Genomic DNA, 20,654 nt, shown 5'->3' with positions numbered 1-20,654 from the left:
AACTAGAGGGCGCCACAGTGGTCACGTGACTCGTTGACGCAACAATATACTTAGGGTTAGCGAAACCCTTTACAACATTATTTTATTTATTCGTTTTATGTGGCTTTATAATAATCCCGAAACCATTCAATGAAATACATTATGAGTTGTGGTTCCAACAAATAGTGTACTGAATTCTTTCATTTTGTGAAATGAAGTTGAGATGCAATGTCAAACAGCTAGGCCGTAAACAAGTATCGTTGCTGGCATTCGTATTTTCAATCTGCGTACGTAGCCTAAACTTCCACGTCAAAAACTCCTAGGGTTGATTGCTTGTTTGTTTGTAATTAAGCACAAAACTACACAATTGGTAATCTGTGCTCTGCCCACCACGGGTATCGAAACCCGGATTCTAGCGTTGTAAGTCCGCAGACATACCGCTGTGCCACTGGGGGGCCCTAGGGTTGAAGTATAGCCTTTTCTACTACTAACCAGAGGAAGAGCGACCAGTTAACAGTACCCACCGCCAGGTGAGATTTGTCCGTCTCCTGGAACCGATCGACTGTCACTTTTAAGATATACTCACAATGAAAAATGAGTAGCATATTCAACGGCATTGCACCTCGAATCTTGATCCTGCGATTCGCAGTCCGACAGTAAAAGATAAGCCATAACGACTATACAAATACAAATGATATCATTATATGTGCTAGAACATTAATTTCAGAAAACAACTTCTGTACATTTTGTGTGCATTCCTCTTTTTTTTTTTCTGTTGTAGTAGGAAATCTGCGGGTCGCAGGTTTGAATACCGTCAACGAACACTGCTTGCTCTTTCAGCGTTGGAGGCGTTATAATGTCACAGTCAATCCCGCTTTTTTTGGCAAAGAGTAGCCCAAGAGTTGACGGTGGGTGATGTTGAATAGCTGCCTTCCCTCTTGTCTATCACTTTAAAATTAGGGACGGCTAGTACAGATATCCCTCTAGGAGCTTTATGCAAAATTCGACAAAACAAACAAATCAGCTACTTCTGCTCCCAATTTTGAATTAAATTTCTAAACCAGTTTTTATGTGAGGCTAAAGATTAAATATAAAACATGGGGTAGTGTAGTCCTACATCCAGAAATATAACTCTAACTATAGGGTACCTTTCGTGCTGTGTACTTTGTGCCCAAGTTTTGTCTTTTTCATATAGTGACATCGATATATATATATTTTTTCTATTTATCGGAAGTTGAGTAAAAGAAAAAAGAAAACGTGGAAGATGCTTATTATCCTAATAATGAATAATCATATGTATTACACAGACATAATTTGAATTTACAAATGTAACAGAAGTTACCTGTTCGTCACCCGACGAAGAACTGCGAGGCAAAAAAACCTGATCACGGTCTAAATTTATGGATATGAAAGTTTTGTGAGAGTTTTCCTAGGATATACCAGAGTTGATATTTTTCTCTCAAGCTATGATCGACTTTCTAACCTATTTAGTTTTGTAACGACCATAACTATGTTACAACCCACATTACGATAAAAGCTGTTGTTAGTTGTACACTGAACAATGGAGAATGTTCTTTCTAGACCTGTAGTGTCGCAGCGTTGATTGTCGGTAACAATATATTATAAATAACAGAAGCAAAGATATGTAACAGATGACAACATAAATGAGGTTACACCTTAGGCAATATTACTGTTTTATCACTTGGTCGAAACTTTGTCTAGCCAATAAAATTAGGCTGGGTCAGTAGCTCCACCTGTTAATCATAATGTTTAATATGAAATTTCTAAGCACACGTCTTTCTAGATATCCCAACATTTTTCACTGAAGCTGGATTATTACTTGAAAACAATATGTTTATATAAGAGGTGAAAAAACAACAAATGGAGATATTCAAAACAAAAAATCGCTTAAGTAAGTTTTACTGCACGTTGATTTGTGTTCCTCCGAAGTGGGATATGTAAAATTCACTAGTTATTTCGAATCACTTCCTAAATAATTATGTGAAATTATTGTTCTCCATCTTGAGCGAAGAACAGATCTTCATTTTCAGTTTCGATTTTGGAAGAAATATTTGGCAAACCCCGGTTAAAAATGATTTTCTTTTGTAAACAAAACGTATGTACTAATGTATACCTGACGCAGTTTATGAGCGCTATTTTAAAGTTAAATCCGTTTTAAAACAATTTACTATAATTATCATGGCACACTTTCCGTTATCCATTCAATGTAGACAATATTACTTTAATCTAAAAATACAACTCTTGCAAAAAGTAGGTCAATCATGTGGCTGTCATTCTTGTTTTCCTACCCGACTAAAATATCTTACAATATAAGCTAATGGTGGAAGCGTTACGAAAACTTTTTTTTAAACCTTTTATCTGTCTACCCTAAATCTATCTTTTTTTGAATTTATAAAAACAGAGTTTGAGGTTCTGTATTTGAAGCAGAGCTCCGTTAACTATTACTATTGCCTTAATTTAGGTCCACATCTATAAATGGACTGTAAAAATATAAATTTATTTATACGTTCTCAAGACAAAATCGCATGATCAATATACACCTTCACATGTTTATAAAAGTATTGAACAGATTTACTGTTACATTCATTGTTACTTTCACACACTCTGTATTTGTCCCTCGATGGGACAGTGGTGAGTTAACGGACTAAAATCTGGTGTTCGATTCCCCGCGGCCCGGTATGGCCAAGTGGTTAAGGCGCTTGACTCGCAATCTGAATGTCACGGGTTCGAATCCCCATCCCACCAAACATGTTCGCACTTTCAGCCGTTGGGGCCTTATAATGTGTCGTTGGTAAAAGAGTTGGCGGTGGGTGGTGATGATTAGCTGCCTTCCCTCTGGTCTTTCATCGCTAAATTAGGGACGGTTAGCGAAATTCCAAACAAACTAAATTGATTCCCGCGGTGTACACAACAGATAGCCCAGTGTGGCTTTGCTCTAAAACAAACTGCCGTAGTTAATACATCGTCTTCAATATAAATATATAATCACGAGGTTACGGTATAACTTTAATAAGGTACGTTAATGACCTGCATGCACATTTCCTACCGTACTATATACACAAACTTAATCTTACAAACCGTGTTCATAAAGAAAATCTCCCTATTTAACAAACAAACAGAAAAGTGTATCTGAAACTAATTCATAAAGAACTATACTGAAAACTATCAGTATTGGCGAGTTTCAGATATATATAGTGATAAACTCGGCTTTAAACCGGACTCTCCTGGGATCGACTGATGCCTCAGACTCGTTTAAAAAACAAAGAAAAAATGTGATATTCCGATGATTTACAAATCTCTCTCTCTCTCTCTCTCTTGTACCAAAATTCTATGCACTGTCTAAAAACACGGAATTACGTAAATAAGGTAAGTTGATTTCCAAGAGTCGCATTCATTTAGCGTACTCTGAACGCAAAACCAGGAACTCCTGGCTTCAAATGATCACTAAGTTTTGATTATGACGTTCTTTTCCAGGATTCTGAGTAATTAAGACTTACTTGTACAGCGTAACTTGAAATAAGCCTAAACGTTTAATTAAGGTTTACGTCAATCAAAACACTACGTCATCAGCGTACTCTTGGCCACACTCTAAACGTTTTTACTCGAAATTACAAAGAAAAATCAACAGGTGTTTAAATTAAATACGACATGTGTTTTAAGCTCGTCGTCACAAGAAAACATAGGAGAAAGATAATGGCATGTCACTTGGTGAATGAGGTGTACTTAGTCTCCCATAAACTGAAATATTCCATGAACTTCGAAAGTTTTTTTTATTGTCTTCCTATAATTAGTATTTATTCGTCTTATAGCTCTTTCTATCTGGGGTGCGGATAATCCAGCTAGTTATTACCTGATATGGTTTCAGATCAAGCCATACATCACTTCTGAATGTCATATTTTGATAGGATAATCCAGTTAAGTCGTTATCTGATATGGTTTCAGATCAAGCTATGCCTCACTTCTGAATGCCATAATTTGATAGGATAATCCAGTTAAGTTGTTATCTGATATGGTTTCAGATCAAGCCATACCTCACTTCTGAATGTCATATTTTGATAGGATAATCCAGTTAAGTCGTTATCTGATATGGTTTCAGATCAAGCCATACCTCACTTCTGAATGTCATAATTTGATAGGATAATCCAGTTAAGTCGTTATCTGATATGGTTTCAGATCAAGCCATACATCACTTCTGAATGTCATATTTTGATAGGATAATCCAGTTACCATGTAATATGATTTCAGATCGAGCTATACTCCACACCATGATTAATTTAAGACTTTTTATATTTGCATATTAATCATTCAAGAAAACAGTATCCTCTTTAATGCAGACAAGGATGTATGTTATGAAATATACATTTCTATATTACGAAACAGTAGTAAAGAAAACGTTAAATTCAACACAGATGATTTAACGATCCTATAATTGATTTTCTGTCCACTAATCCTTGTCCCATGTAATTTTGTCTACCCTTTCCATTTTGTGGCTGTTTATGTTTTGAATATAATTGGTATGTTTTACATGTAATAATTACATCAGGGTGTACTTACAGCACTTAAAAGCTGGGTAACACGTGTGTACGTTTTTGTACTCTTAACGTTTTATGAACTGTTAACTGCTACGTAACTTCACACTTTTCTGGCTTATGAATAACGCCATACAGTTGTGTTGTTGCCACCAAAATCAAAAAAATAGAATAGTTTTTAAAGGAAGAATGCCTGTCTTTACGCTGTAGCTAAACTATGTGGAACTTTTTGCTCGCGCCTATACAACCGGTGTTAGCAGCTACTGGTAGTTTTGTGGTTCTTACACTTAATTCTACTGAATTATTATGCCAGTGTTGTTTGCGGTTTCGACCAGAAACTATTTTGCTAGCCATATCAATAACAAAAATACAATGGCGAAGTGCAAAATGTATATTATGTTTTTTTTGTTTTTTTTTCAATTATCGCGATTTTCTTTATAGAAGTTGATGTACACACGTAAATGGTGAGATAAGAAAGGATGTTTTTTACATACTAGTATTACGATTGGTATTGCTACAGGGCGAAAGGCTTAGTAGCGAGACATGTTTGGCGGCGAAGGGATACATGGCTTTCCACCATCGTTGAATGCAAAATTGTTATTTTAGTTTTCTTAAAACTATTCGACTTGACAGCAAGCAGAAGTATCTTTCAAATATTTTGAAGTTCTGTAAGAGCTTTTGTTAGCTGACTTATGTTTCAATAATTTGGGGTGCAGGATAGCCCTGTGGTAGAGCTCTAGATTTCGAAATTGATGAGCCTTTAAACTGTGCGTGCGCGTTATAAGAGTGATAATCAGTCTCTTAGCGTGGGTGGTAGGGTGGTGCCGACTGGCTGCCTTCCCTCAGGTCAGTAGTTTAAAATTATGGATGATGACAGATAGCCATAGTGCCTTTGCCAAATATATAAAATACAAATTCAATAATTTACGATTATTTTTACGAAAACTGACTATTGTCAGTTTGAACTGCAGAGAAGGTGTAGATATTGACAGCTCTTAACAATAATTCAATTTTTGCTTGTAACATTTAATCGTTAAGAATATAATGCAATATATTTGTACATTAAATCAATTGAACAGGTAATTTTCGTAATTCAAATTTGATTACAACTTCTTTTTAGTGATGAATAAACATAAAAAAATAGTTGTACACACAGCTATGTGATTATCTTTAATGCTTTTCTTTCCATTTCAGCCTTATAAGTAAACTAAATTTGAACCATTGTATTTGTCCTGTAGTTTCCAAGACTCGGGTTTGGTGTTTCACATCCGCGCAAAATCCTTGTGTTGTGACATATTGCAATCCATTGTTCCCGATACCAAAGACCAGACGAGTAACACTTGCATCTATAAAACATAACTTACACAGCGTCATTCAAAATAATAGCTAATTCACTGAGAATCATACAGTATATAACTTATGTTCTGTGCTTTTACAGGGCCGTCGAAAGATTTAATGGCCACCGGGGAGAGATTAGTAAGTGCCCCCTTTCTCCTAAATAATTCTAAAGTAAGCCGATATACACATTACTAAAGTCATTCGTATTTGTAGTACACTCATCAGTTAATTAACTAAGGAACAGCATTATAACATGTGGACACTGCGATCAATTGATAATCAAACGAAAGGGTAGCTTGAATGATAAGAACAATACAGTGTTGAGTACGTTCTATTAAAACGATTTTCCATAAGCAAATCTGCAAGTCACGTGACAACCAACCATCCCTGGTTTAAAACATAGAGTGACGTAAACAAATCAAACTTTCATAAATGTATACAAACCTCAATCTTAACCATTAAATTCATCTGAATGTTTTATGCCAGTTCGCTCATCCAGGTGAGGTCAACAATATATGCACGAAATTAAGTGTGTGTGAGTTAAAAGTTAATTTTTCTGGCCTTCTCTCCGGTAAAGTGATTAATCATAGTGTCAAAGTTCACAGGGCAAGTGATCCCAGATCTGCCAGACTGTCTTGGGCAATGATGGAACGTAGATTATTTCTAATCAGCTTCAACTTGGTTAAAGATAATTCCCATTCTGCAACAGTAACTGGAATTGTGCAGAAAATGCGATGGGTTACACATTAGTTTAGGGGAAGCGCCTGAATTCGACTAAGTCACTAGTTTAAAAAAATAGCTCAGCATTAATTGACTAGACTTTTTTATGCCCTCTCAAAGGCCCCATCGGGATCGTGAGCCCCATTCTCTCTGTGTATGTGCCTACTTGCATAAGCATTCCAACAAACATATTTTATGGGCTAAGCATGGCACAGTGGTTATCGTGCCGAACTGTGGACCTATGGATCCAATGTTCAAATCCCGTTATAGTAAACAAAGAAAAAATCACGCATCGCTCTTTAGAAACCGTGGGAGCATTATATGGGTAACGGTCAAATGCCACTGTTTGGTAAAACAAGAGTAGTTCAAAGTTGACGGAGGGTGCTGTTGACTAGCTACCATCCTTCTAGTCTGTCAGTTCAAAATTAGGCACAGCTGGCGCAGATAGTCCATGAGTAGCTTTGTGTGAATATCCAAAAACATATTTCATAATTTTGAATGACAGTGGACATTTCATGTTACTAATAATTAATGTTGAAAAGTTTGGTTTTTAATAATCTAATATACATTTCAGATACGAACACAAGACTCTGGAATTTCTTTAGAATTTAGAAAATATGTGAATAAAGATAAAACTCCGTTCTTTGTGGGATATACACGATCATCTCCGAGATAAATTTTTGTATTCGTTTTGTTTTACCTGGGAACCCCGAATTAGCCTTAATGTTTATGTGGAAACGATTAATATTGTGCCTCGGTGACAATGATTGATGACCTTGTAAAAACTTGGATTTTTTTAAGCGAGTATGATTTAAACTACAATAAATCGACCTGCTACGGAATTTGGGCAAGTATGCAAATCGTGGCAGACCTTTTCATGAAAAAAAATTGGAAAAGAAATGATTAATTTCTTTCTTACAATATGGTGTAGAAAATTGTTCGCGTACCCTCTGGTAGATTTTTCATTAAACTGTACCAAAATGAAGGAGTCGCTGTTTATCACTCCGTACGCTTTCATATGTTATAGAAAAGCAATATAAGAATACTTAAGCCCTTGTGATTTTGTTTAGTTTTAATTGATTTTCGTTTCGAGTCTTCAAGACCACTATTTATTATAACCACTATCTTATTTCAATGTTTGATAGAGTATTTTTTTTTCAATCTACACTTGCAAAAGTAAAAAAAAAAAAATTGTCCGCGAACTACTCCATGGTCTTTGTACCAATATCAACCAAATTTGGTAAGATTATACATTGGACCAAGAAGCATGTCATAGGGTGGTTATTATCCGGCCCCACATATCTTTGGCCACGCCCACAGCTACCGTTTGTTTAGCTAATGACTCAACAGTCTTGGACCAATTTGTATTACTAAAATTTTTCGAGTTTCTTTGATTTTTTTTCTTGGAAATTTGAGTTTTTTTCATTAAAAATGTGAAACATCCACATTTTTGCCAGGAAAAAATGCCCTTAAAGTGACAGAACTACACCTGAGTTTCATGAGTAAGATCACCAAGAAATATCTTTATTTTAGCCCAGGAAGGAGGAAGAGCTTCTAATGTGGTGTATCAAGAAACATTCAGAGTATCAACAAACAATGAGGCTGTAGAAAAGGATTAGTAAAAGCAAAGTAATTGTAACACCATTTCTGTAAAGTGAAAGAAAGTAATTGTAAAGTAAATTATGTGTGAAATAAATTACGCATGTAAATACAAATTCTTCATTTAATTTATTAGCTCAAGCCCTACATTAAATCCTTATACCCCTGGACGTAGGACGGGTGCCTCAACCTGTTTATTATATTTTGGAATCCAACAACACAGTAATTCGTACATCTATAATAATTTTTCAGTTTGGTAATTGTTTTGTCCTCGGAATCACTTCTAATTTATTAGCGAGTGAATTATTGTTGAACATCACATATAATATGATTTTCATGCATCCGACAACACTCACTGTGATCCCTTTGTGGTCACGTGTATTCTAATTTATTTTGGTGTGAAGTCTGCGGTCGTTTAATAGTTTCTAATAAATTTCGTGTATTCGACAATTTTCATTTACTTTTTTATACGAAGCCTAAATTAAAGACATTGTACATAACAATTCATAGTCCATTCCCTCCTTTTTTTTCTAATGCTGTTTAATTTCGCTCTTCCAGGGTTGAAATCCCTCTTACGCAGTTTCCAGTATTGATGTTTTTATTTTATTTCTTTTTAAGTGACCTCTCACAGTTACCCTTACAAACAGGAGCTATGTTTGCTTTTGTTTCCTAATGTGAATTCTAGGAATGAAAAGAGATTAGTCAAAGTCCTATTTATTGGACTCCAAGTCACAGCTGGGTCTAGTGGTGACAAATGTGGGGAAAATTATCGACTAACAACTAAAGCGTTGTTGCCCAGTTCAAACGTGTGTACCCAAACCAGTAGATGGCATAGGCCTTTGTTAGGTAGAGGCAGCTGGAGGGGTGTTTGTTCTGTAACCTCCCCACCGATGAAATCTAGTTTGGAAGATGGGAGTTGTACACAATCTAGCGTCGGATAACTCAGACGATAATTTTTGTAATTTTATTCATGTGCTATATGTGACAATTTATCAGGTCCTGGGAACGATTTAAAACTACGATAGAGCCAGGTTTCCATGTAATATATTCTTAACTTGAAACTATGAGCATAGCTCGTGGTTCTAAATTAGGTTTAAAAGGACGCAGACGTTTGGGAAGAGTTAAAGCTTAGAACATCATTATAAATAATAATTAATATTCCGATCAGAGCAAGTTACTTACTTACTCAGATCAAAAATAAAAATCGATATGAATCCGGTAATAAGTATAACTAATTAAATATATACAGAGATTAGAATGCATTGTTTCATCAACTGGGTTAATAGTTCGGTTAATAATTATATAATTTGTCAAGAGCTATCGTTCATTTTCAGTTGAGATTTAGAAGTGAGAATAAAATAGTTTATGCATTATAGCATATTTTAGATTGCGCAGAAAACAGTAAAATAAAAATGCTAAAGTTCATTTTGTTTTAATGTCATTTCTGGTAAAGGTAAAGCTTGTTGCTTATCTCTTCCGACACTCAGAATATTCTGAAATGTGTACTGAATTCAAATCTCCTAACTCAAAAAAAAAATACGATGAAACGAAATGACAGATTATTTATAAATTTTCTGAACAACTTTCAGACACGTGGATGCGATAACAACGGAACCTTTCATTTTAATTGTAAAATATATTAGCTTGTCTGAGGACATAAACGGCTACGACTTTTCTCTTTGTAGCTGTTGTGCAGGGTCACTAATAATAGCCTGTTTATAAGTTAATTTGCTTAAATACTTCAATAAAAACACTTAGAAAATTTTGTGCCTGTTACTTTAAATAAGTGTGACATCTTGTATTCTGTAAAGTTGCTTATATTACCCCCTTGTTGAACCTTAGAATTCATGATGGAGCCCATAATCCCACTGACTTTTTGAACACGTTAATGAAATATTTATGCGCCAAATTGCTTGTGTGTCCTCGACTCCATTGGCTACACGGGGCGTAGTAACAATTGAGTCACACACACACCCAAACAAAAACACCAGCAGTGTTAAAATTCATCCTACTAATTACTGATGGACCCTTTATGTACATCTTACACAGAAATTTTCACCCAATTGTTGTAGTCAGTTCCTTAGGCTGAGTATTATAACAGGTAAAAACATTAAATACTCAATATGATTCAATGTGTGGAGTCCACCGATGATTAACGATATAAAAACAAATCACCAATTTGAGAATAAAACTTAAGATCCACAAATGTACTTCTACACAGAGCCAGGAGTTCATTAGTGGTTAGTTTGTAAGGGTTTGAAGGGTCCAAGAATCGAGACGTGATGCCACTGAAAATGTTCCGCACTTTCAGCGCTGGACAACACATTATAAAAGTGAGTTTTTCAATTTAAAGAGTCAGATAAAGCCCTTATGATGGCGGTTGCTGCTGTCTGGCTGCCTTCTCTCAGGTCAATAGTTCAAAATTCTGAACGTATAGGCATGAATTCTAACATGGCCGTATAGCTCACATGCGCATAAGATGCTTTTTAGGTTAAATTTCAGTTTCGACTCTTGCATCTCATATCTTTACAATATTATTAAACGTTTTATATATACAGGTTATTTGAAGTTAACATCATGAGCACAAAAAAAAGACATTTAACAAGCTGTCACAGTAAGGTGTAATACTTAAACGACACAAAAGCTATAGTGTTTTTAGTAATTAAATACGCTGACGTTATTTATTTTTAATTTACTTAGCCACAGTACATAAAGTTAACATGGTTGTATGAGAAGATATGCCCATCAACTTAACAACTCAAATTAAGGGAATCGCATTTTATTTAATTATTTATAACAGTATTACTTTAAAATATTTTTAACCTTTTGTATTGAAACACCATTATTTCAAGAATATGACTATTGAAGTAAAGATGTCGATTTGTAGTCATTTCGTCTTCAGACTGGTTTTTCTACTTGTTTACACCTTTGGTCAGTTGATCTCACATTATTTGACGTTAAGTGGCAGCAATATTTAGACACTATATGTAATAATGTTAGTTATGTCTATAAAAGAAAAATAAGATGTATACTTTTTGTTATAACTTAATAAAAGAAATTTCCTCTTCTGCAGGTGTTAAGAAAAGCTGGATCGAGAGTACAATGTGAATACTTTAACTGACGATTTTCTAAAGAAGCATCTTCGAACGGAAGAAGTTACGAGCTAGCTGTCCTCTCCTCATGACAAGTAGAAATACAGTGATCCTCGTTTACATAAACAAACATTTCATTGAAATCTTTCAAGAAAGAAAATTAAGAAGCGATCTGAGACTGCCTGGATGTTGTGTTCTTGCCTTTGGTTAATCCTAGGTCGACTGGTTGAAGAAGAAATATATCGATTCTGACACGTGCACGAGAATACCTGACATATTCCTTTATCCCCAAGCAACAGACTGTATAATTGACGTCGCGACGAATTTGAGTGGAAGTGTAAAGAACCAACATTTGTCGTGAAACAAAGAAAGTGATGACGTAAATGGCTCTGCTCACTATGCAATCCAATCGTGTATTTCGTTTCTGGTGGGCATTGCTAACATCTTTCTTAAGCCTATATAATACGTTTGTCTTAGCAGATATAGATACAACTTTGTATGACTCTCGGAAAATGCCATCTGATTCTTTTTCGCATTCGGAGTTGATAAATTTCGAAGGAAGCGGTGTTCAAGAATATAACTATAATGGAGAAGATCCTTCAACCTCATCAGGATCTTTCCTTGATTCTTGGAATATGGAAAGACTTGAACAAGCACTCGCTACGATACTTGCCAAGTTCTCCTCCGCCGACTCAGCATCAAAAGAAACAAGTGAGCATGAAGTTGAGTCATCCTTTATTGACCTTAGAAATGAAGACTTTATAGAAAACCAAACCAAACCTGTTGTAATATCTTTAGAGCCTCCAACGCAGCAATCTACTGTAGATAGTGAACTTACCTCCTTTGATCAACAAAACTTCTCCAAGGATGATGATGTTGGCTCATCTCCTGGCGTTTACGACTTTTCTGAATCTTGGCCAGGGATCGTTTCTGATTATAATAGAGAGAATGGTAAGACCACAGATTCTGTTACTACAAGTACCCAAACTGTTGATTCTAGTCACCAAAACATCAATTACACGAAGATAATGTATGAGAGTACTACAGTTCCAAACAACATAAAAGAAATTGCATTAACACCACATGATATCCATATATCATCCCTGAGTTGGGAAGACCTACTTAGTAGTTCCTCATTCCAGCCGAGTACACCATTAGAAAATCTAACAGTCTCTACTGAAAACTTGTCAGTCATCACAACTGAAAAGGAATCGGATTCCGTGTTTCACAGAGTGAAAAATGATTATAATCTCGGTTTGAAAACTCCAGATTCGTCAACAGAAATAACTCGAAACTCCCATACTCTTTGGCCTGGTGGCCAGAGCTTTGAGAACAAAGAAACTACCGATTATATATTGCAACCAGTAACAAAAAGTATAACGCAAGCTCCGACTGTAACATCCTCTGTTTATACTTCAAGCAATTTTAAGGATAGTACTCAAACTTCAGCAGCTGGTAGTTCGTTATTTTATTCACTTGATACTTACTTAACAGACACTTCCACAGAAGTAACACAGTTGTCACAACATGATGTAATAGAAGCAAGTAGCTCTTCTCCAGGACCAGAACATCCAGTTACTACTGTGAAATCGATAAGTTATTCAGATTCTCCAACTAAGATGTTTCTAGAAAGTGCGTTGACGGTACTTTTACCACTCACAACTAGCAGCGAGGAAGAAACTTCTGTTCGCTCAAAAGAAATATTATCTTCATCCATTAAAGAATACCATGTTGACTCATCTGAAACAACTGTACAACATCCTCAGTTCGAGAAGGATGTTAAAAACCAACCATCATATTCTGTAACTCCAAAAATCTTAGTTACAATAACTGAAACCCCATATGTTTTTCACACAAAGCCGTCAGATGTAATATTTCTATCAACTTGGAAAAATAATCCTGTTTCGCACACCACAGAAACCCAGGTTAAAACTGAGACTGAAGAACCAACTCCACTGTATACCAATCTTTATGTGAAACCGAAATCGGATTTATCGTTTCCCTTTCACAAAACATTATATCCATCGAAGAACATTGATGGAAGTCAAGCAAATGAACCTGTAAAGGTTTTACAAACTTCTACAGGTCCTCCGGATACAGAAAAAACTATTCAGTTGTTTAAAACGTCAACAGATTTTCCCAAACCTCTAGCAACAGGGCATCCAGCAGTGCTGTGGGAAAAGCATACTTTATCACCCAATGAGAATACTCAGCGTACATTATCCTCATCTTTACAAAATATTGATAAGCAATTAAATGACCCTCCTTATGGAGGTCCAAATATTATTTTACCCAATATCATCGAAACATTCCAAAAGCCTAAAGTACCAAGAGAAGACACTCCAGAAGAGCCTGTGACAGAACCTCCAATACCATTTGCGGAGCCAGGCCCAGCGTGGAAGAAGGCAAAAATTACTTGGGGTTTAGCCTGGGATGTTCATGTTTATATGATGGGATCGTTGTTTACACTTCTGGCCGTTTACTCATTTGTGAGTGTGTTAAGATTAAAGACATTTGTGAGACTACTTAGTCGCGGATACTTTATGAGTTTGAATATCATGATGTTCTTTATGGGTGTTTCGAGAGCAGTGTACTTGCTTTACGATCCCTATAATTTACAAGGAAAATATCCAGCTGTGTTAGCTTATTTTGTTTTTAACAGTGGATATCCTTTTTTAACTTCAGCATTTTCAATTCTTTTTCTCGCTCTGCTCCAAGCAACGAAAGTAGAACTATTATCTCCAAAAATACAGAAACCAAGCATATTAGCCGGGATCATTATATTTCATTTTTCATTTTCGTTGACAACTGACATCCTTGTTGGTTCATTTGTAAAAGCTGGTATTCTTCTCTTTGTTTGCCAAGTGATGTTTTGCATGTGGTCCTTATTTCTTTCTGTTGGTTACTTTCATATCTTCAGCAAGCTGTACAGAGCAGCGTTAAGAAAGCAGAGTGAAATGATACGAGTCACGTTTACAAAGCTACACATTGATGGTGCCAAACTTCCAAAGAAATTGCCCAGACCGACTTTAGGCTTAGCTGTAAAAGTCACTCTTGTAACAGCCGTATTTGGCCTTATGATGACAGCTTTACAGCTTTATGGCATTATCCGCGTGTACAGTGTGTTTGTAAAAAATAAACCAGAACCCTGGCCTTGGTGGGCCTACCAGCTTGGATGTCGTATTTTAGAACTAGCAATGTGTCTCACAATGTCTTTCATCGCAACTCAACCCATGAGGCACTTCGAATCTAGTGATGGTAAGTGTTGTAATCTTCTATTGTGGTTTCCCTGTAACGTGTTTATTGGATGTTGTTGTAAAGGTGAAGAAATGGATTATGAAGCGTATTCCTATTATTATGCCAATTATCAAGGGATCAGAAATGGTGCTTTTAACAACGCCTCCTTTGATGACCCTAGAAGGTGGGAGCAGGGCAACTCTTTGCCAATAATTCGGACTTTTTCAGTGGAAGCTGATGACACTGTTCCGTTAAAAAGCTTACCAAACAGATCGCGCCCTAATGAAAATAGAACTAATCCTAGTGAAATATGTCTTCTGACTTCTCAGAAAGCAAATCATATCAGTTGTTCAACTAATGATGATTTAAGTAACTCGCTGAAGACCGTTGTTCCTCTAGGAACAATGTCATCTGCCTCAGATAGCAGATTGGCGGGTGATAAACCCCCTTCAATGTTGTATAAAGAAAAAGGTATTATACGTTTCCGCAGAGAGGGAGATCCAGAACAACCAATGGAATTTACTGATCAGGAAGATGGATCTATTGAGGATCTCAGTAATGAGGACAACGAGTCAACCAAAGCCTATGCTGGATCCAGTGTTCACACATTATTCGTTGACAATGTTGAATCAGCACCATTGTCACCTTTCTTTCAGTCAGGATGTCACCCACGTTTTAAACGAATGAGCCGGTGTAGTTTGGAGACAACAGATAACAGTGTGAATCTGTCATCAGAACAACTCAGTAATATGGCGTCCAGAAATGGTCTGTCAGGTAGCGCTTTAGACTTTCACCTGCGAAAATACGGAAGTACTTGCAGTTCTGAAAGCGCTGCCAATAGTTTTGATGTTACTTTTTTCTTGAATCCTCCTTCTGAAGAACAGAATAAAATTGAACACAAACTGGATGAAAATGATGAGAATAAGGATAGAGTTAATGGCTATGATGTGATGCTGCGTAGTTTTTCTCCCCTTGCTGAACGCATCCGTCAACATCAGGAGTTACCGCTTACTTTGAATCTTTCCAACAGGAAGGGCTATCGAGCAGTTCAAGTCAATGTTGCGTGTGGAACCGACGACATAACTCCAGATTCTGCTGTTTATTTGGATCTCCAACTTTCTCAAAATAATAATTGTGAGCAAGAAAATGCACCTTCTGTTGTAGTTTCCAACGTTAAACGAGCGCCATTTAGTCATTCCATGAACGATTTGACCAAATCAAACGCTAACAGCCCAACTTCCGAAACTAACTCAAAGTGTAAGCGAAGTTCAAGAGGTTTCTTGAACAAACTAAAGGGCTCTACATTTTCTCTAAATACTAATATGAATGGATACGAACCTTTAGAATCTGATGAGTGCTCTCCACGAAGGCGTATGTCATCGAAAGGAAGTCGTCCAGAAGGAAAAATTAGAAGAGTTTCTAGTGACAGGAGACCTTTCTCGACTAGTGAATGCTATTACGGCACTAACATTGAATATAAAGATGACGGTAGCTTCGGAGAACTGCATCATGTCGACAGTGGATTGTTGAGAGATTCTCCTGATGTAATTCTTCAAATAGATGAAGCTGCTCAAACTGACCCTCTTGAAGTTCAAGAAGGAATCATGACGATTTGCAGTGAGATCGGGCGACTTGGAAGAAGTCAAGAAATTCTGAGTCCAGGCGTTATGTATTTAACTGATTAATGTGATCACGTGTTTGTAAATATGTCACAAAATCATTATTGCCTCCAAATTGAATTTGTAAACTTATTGTACATAAGGAACGTGCAAAAAAACAAAAACAAAACTGTAGTCTCTAAAATTTGTCACCATGGATCCTGTTTTATAGTTAAATTTCTGTCAATACAACTGCCAAACTGTCACTTTCACTTTGAGTTCATTGTGAAATCGAGCAGTTGGGAGAATAGTAATTTTACTATTTATATTTACGTACATAAAGCATGTAACATTGCTTTCTTTAATTATTTATCAATCAACTGTTCATTTTATCGTTCTTATTTTGCTAACTGTGAATTTTTATAAACTTGAATCAGAGTAAAACACTGACTCGTGTGCAGTGTTAGGGTTAATCGAAACACTAATATAGCTGACACTCGATATTATTATAATTTGGTTGGAAGACTTAGTCTTAATTTATTTTTAATCATGAGTTTATAGATTTAAACTAAAGTCAATAAAATAAAATACATGAGAATAAGTGGTTCAAAAGTCTATTTTCTAGTTCACTATTCTATGTCTGAAACATACTGTAACTGAAAATAAGTACATGTATAAAATGTTGTTACAGTCCTCCCTTGATTGATATTGATGTAACTCCGATTTACGTGTTTGTTTCTTATGCATGGCAAATGTCTACAAGTCACATTTCTTTTATGTTTAGCTTCGATGATCTTGTTACAAAGTGATTTTTTTGTACTTGAAACTTAATTCTTTCTCTATATATTTATATATATTTATGGATGTACTTATAATTTTTAGACTGATATTATTTTGATGTCTTGATTAGTGAAGTTGACATTTTATCGTTTGATTATAGATTTTCTCATAGTTTTTATAGTGCATTAATATGTTCGACTTTTATAATCTGTTGAAAAAGTCGAGTACATCTTAAACTGGAAACGGGTAAGTTAAAGCACATCTAAGGTGTGCATACCTGAATGCAGATTTGTAAAAATTCAGCAGTCGAACGTGGCGCTAGAAACCTAAGATTCTAGTGATTGGGCCGAAAAACAACACTATAAAACAATTTACACGCTTGTTTATCAGTCCTTTGTTTATTTGAGTTTGTTTTTGCCATTTTTTTCGCACGTAACATTCAAAGATTACGTCTGTTTATAAAAGTCCAACATTATGAATCACAAAAAAAGGTGCATTTACTAAAATATGTATTATATTGTTAATGTAACTTTGTCGTTAGCACTAGAATTATTTTCATATAATTATTTTCCAGACTCAAATTTTAGCCCAACCATTAACTTAAATGATATTGTTGCGGATGGGTAACTACACAAAACCGTCAACACACAAACTTCAACGCCAATGTTTATATTGTATCTCACAATAATATTAAGACAGTTATAAGTATTGTGTTTAAATGTTAATATTCATGTGCCAGTCAGAACTAACGAGTCACTCTTTACTATATCTTATTTATAAGCGTGGTTACAAAAAAGCACAAAAATTACAAGGTGATTAATGTCTATTATCTCATTTTTGCCTGACAGCCCTCCGATGGTTAATCGATAAGCGTCAGGACTTCAAACTCTAAAGTCCGAGACTCGATCTCCAAGGCGGGCGAAGCGCAGGTAGCCCAATGTATAGCTTTTCGCTAAAAATAAATAAATTTATCTGGCAGAATTTTTTTAACTCCCATTGAAAGCGTGTCTTCGATCGGAATTACAGGGTGACCGCAATTATTCAATAGATTTTGTATTTGCAATTAATATAAAGTAGACAATGCCCCCCCCCCCTGGATTCACTACAGCGCTTAAACAGAAAACGACGGTGGTGAATTATAGAACTAAGTTAATGTTCTTCAGTGGTATTTGGAATTCTATCTCTTTCTTTTTTTTTATTTTCTCGGACATTCCAAAAGGTACATTTATAACAGATAAAACTAAATATTTACAGTGTGTGCTATGCACTTGTAATGCATATATATGTATGTGTGAACGTGAAAAAGTAAAATTCAAAGATAGTGTGAGTTCTCGTAATAAACTTCTTAAGCACAATTTATTAGTATTCTCACTTTTGGACTCTAAAACTGCCAAATAAAACGTTTGGGTACAATTATAATAAAATAGTAAATGGTATAATCATAAAAACTATTCCACGTACGATAAAAATTATTCCGCAACCGTTATCAAATTATTGTAATGATAATAATAATGTTTATTATTGTATAATAAATTATATTTACTAACTTTCAAAGTATTTTTGAAATAATAATAATAAATTCAATTTTTTTGTATAAAGGATCGCCATTTCGATAACATTAAATAATCAATAGACAGTTAAGATAATTACAGTTTGGTAAACAAAATGTGATGTGACCGAACAGCGTGATTTGAAAAATTGTATTTAAAAAAAATGGTTTAAATTATCAAAAAAGGGCTTCCTTTAAATGTTTTCCACATTTTCAAAGCAAAATTTATATAAAGATTATTTAGAAACTGTCTTTAAGTATTACGTTTGCTATTAAACATTCATTAGTTATTTTATATATTCACCCAAATATCAGTTAAAGTTCAGTAATTTTTATTCTCGCTTTTATATACAACTCATTTGTATTGTCTCCAATTTGACGTTTAATGAAGTCAGTTCTTTACGTCAGCTGTAATGCCAAGATTATTCCTCTTAAAACACAAATGTAATGCAAGTATAATCCACATAATGATGTCTCTGATATCCTACTGTGCTATGGGGATTCAGAGTACAGAAAGCAATAATACTACCGATTAGTTATTCAATCTATAACAGAACGTTGCTGTCGACAAGATTTGATGGTGTTTTTTTACTGGTCTGGTTTTAAACAAAATAAAGTAATTAACAAGTCTCTATTAGTCAATAGTTAGTGGTGTAGAAAACCTCGATAAAAAATATAACCCACTTGAGGAAACAAAAAAGTCTTTAGAGCAGCTTATTGTGACAACCGATTTTTATCATTGGAGTTAAAATATTAATTTCTCTGGAAATAAAATTGAATTCTAGGTTAACATCTACGTATTGTTTTAAAATTTAGAAATATCGTAGTCTCCAATTAAATTTGTCATCCGACGACGTGCATGTTTATCAATATCGGTTGATTTTTAAAAACGTGCTTAGATTTCGTAGTTACAACTGAAACTAATTTATAATTCTCTTAAATTCTCATATTACTGTGAGAAGCCTTCATAGAAAACAGTAAAACTTTGTAGGGATAGCAAATCTTAGAAATAACAGTAGAATGATTCCACATCGACCCCCTTCGATTTAATGTAAATATTACTTTAATAGAAACAAGTTAGCGATTAGTATGATATTTGAATACTTGTTAGCTTAAGGATATCGACTTGAACTGAAATGAATAATCGACTTTAATTTTTGAATTGTTTATAATAACAATTTTAAATCACCAAAATTTTGTATAGACGGAAAAATTAAAATACTGCGCAATTCAAATATTCCTTTGTAGCATGAAATGGCGCAGTATAAGAATCAAGTTGTATCACATACAGTGATGCCATAAAGGTGACGATTACACAGTTTCACAAGTAGCGCCACCTTTAGGAAGCTGGCTCTTTACCAAAGAATAAAAATATAGTCAAATCATTCATATTTCTTTCCATACAATTGTCAGGATATATTGTGTACTGAAATTCGAATAAAATATCGAAGTTTAGCACAAACTTTAAATTAAAACCTTAAAGAATAATCCGCTATCACTTCTTGAAGTATATAATTTTTATGCTGTACCAGGATAAGCTTACAGTGTCAATATATTTATATGAATTCAAAGTGCATGTAAGGCAGCAACTCCAGTGATGTGTGCCAATAACGTTTTGTGTTAGTTGTAGAATATAGAAATTACTATTTGGTCGTGAAAAATATTTGCATTTATTATCATTCACTTTATTTAGAAAAGATGAAGTTAAATCTTTTTAGCATCAACATGTACATTTTGTTGGTCTGCGTAACATTGTATGTTTATTATTGTGAATGATGTACCAGACAATAAAACAGGTCGCAAAATATTGTAGTGTAGAAATAAGGCCAACGTCTAGTGAAAAATGTCTACTATCGTTGAAAATAATAAAAATAAGCACAGTCAGATTGAGTGAAAAAGATTTGTTTTGTGCATGGAACAATTTCAGTTATTTGTGTAATCAGAAAACATTTCTTCAAGACAGCGGTACAGTGCATATGATCAATAAAGTTTCTCATAATTTGCTGTGCAATTTGTTTGGGCCTCGTTAATACACTCAGAAAGAGAAGTGTGATAGATTTAGCAGAAACGGTGAATCTTAAAAATAAAAACCAACAATTTTTAAAATTTATTCATTTTTATTCAGTTCAGTACGGGTATGCTTCAACTTACAAATTTCTTAACGCTTATACTTCTCATTTCTTCTCACGTTTCAATCCAGAATAATTTTAAA

General features: G+C 34.9%; 1 protein-coding gene across 2 annotated transcripts in view; it reads left to right on the top strand.

Moving 5' to 3' along the window:
* LOC111087221 overlaps window positions 1–20,440 on the top strand; it is an 80,682-nt gene extending 60,242 nt beyond the window's left edge. For both annotated transcript variants that reach the window (XM_022393147.1, XM_022393148.1), the window contains exon 2: window positions 11,260–20,440. In XM_022393147.1, coding sequence (XP_022248855.1) covers window positions 11,662–16,200 — 4,539 coding nt within the window. In that variant the 5' untranslated portion in view covers window positions 11,260–11,661 and the 3' untranslated portion in view covers window positions 16,201–20,440. The remainder of the gene's footprint in view (window positions 1–11,259) is intronic.
* The last annotated feature ends 214 nt before the right edge of the window (window positions 20,441–20,654 follow it).

This window comes from Limulus polyphemus, unplaced genomic scaffold (genome assembly GCF_000517525.1).
Source record: "Limulus polyphemus unplaced genomic scaffold, Limulus_polyphemus-2.1.2 Scaffold1894, whole genome shotgun sequence".
NCBI classification, from domain to species: Eukaryota; Metazoa; Arthropoda; class Merostomata; order Xiphosura; family Limulidae; genus Limulus; species Limulus polyphemus.
This window is presented reverse-complemented; position numbering and strand designations above follow the sequence as displayed.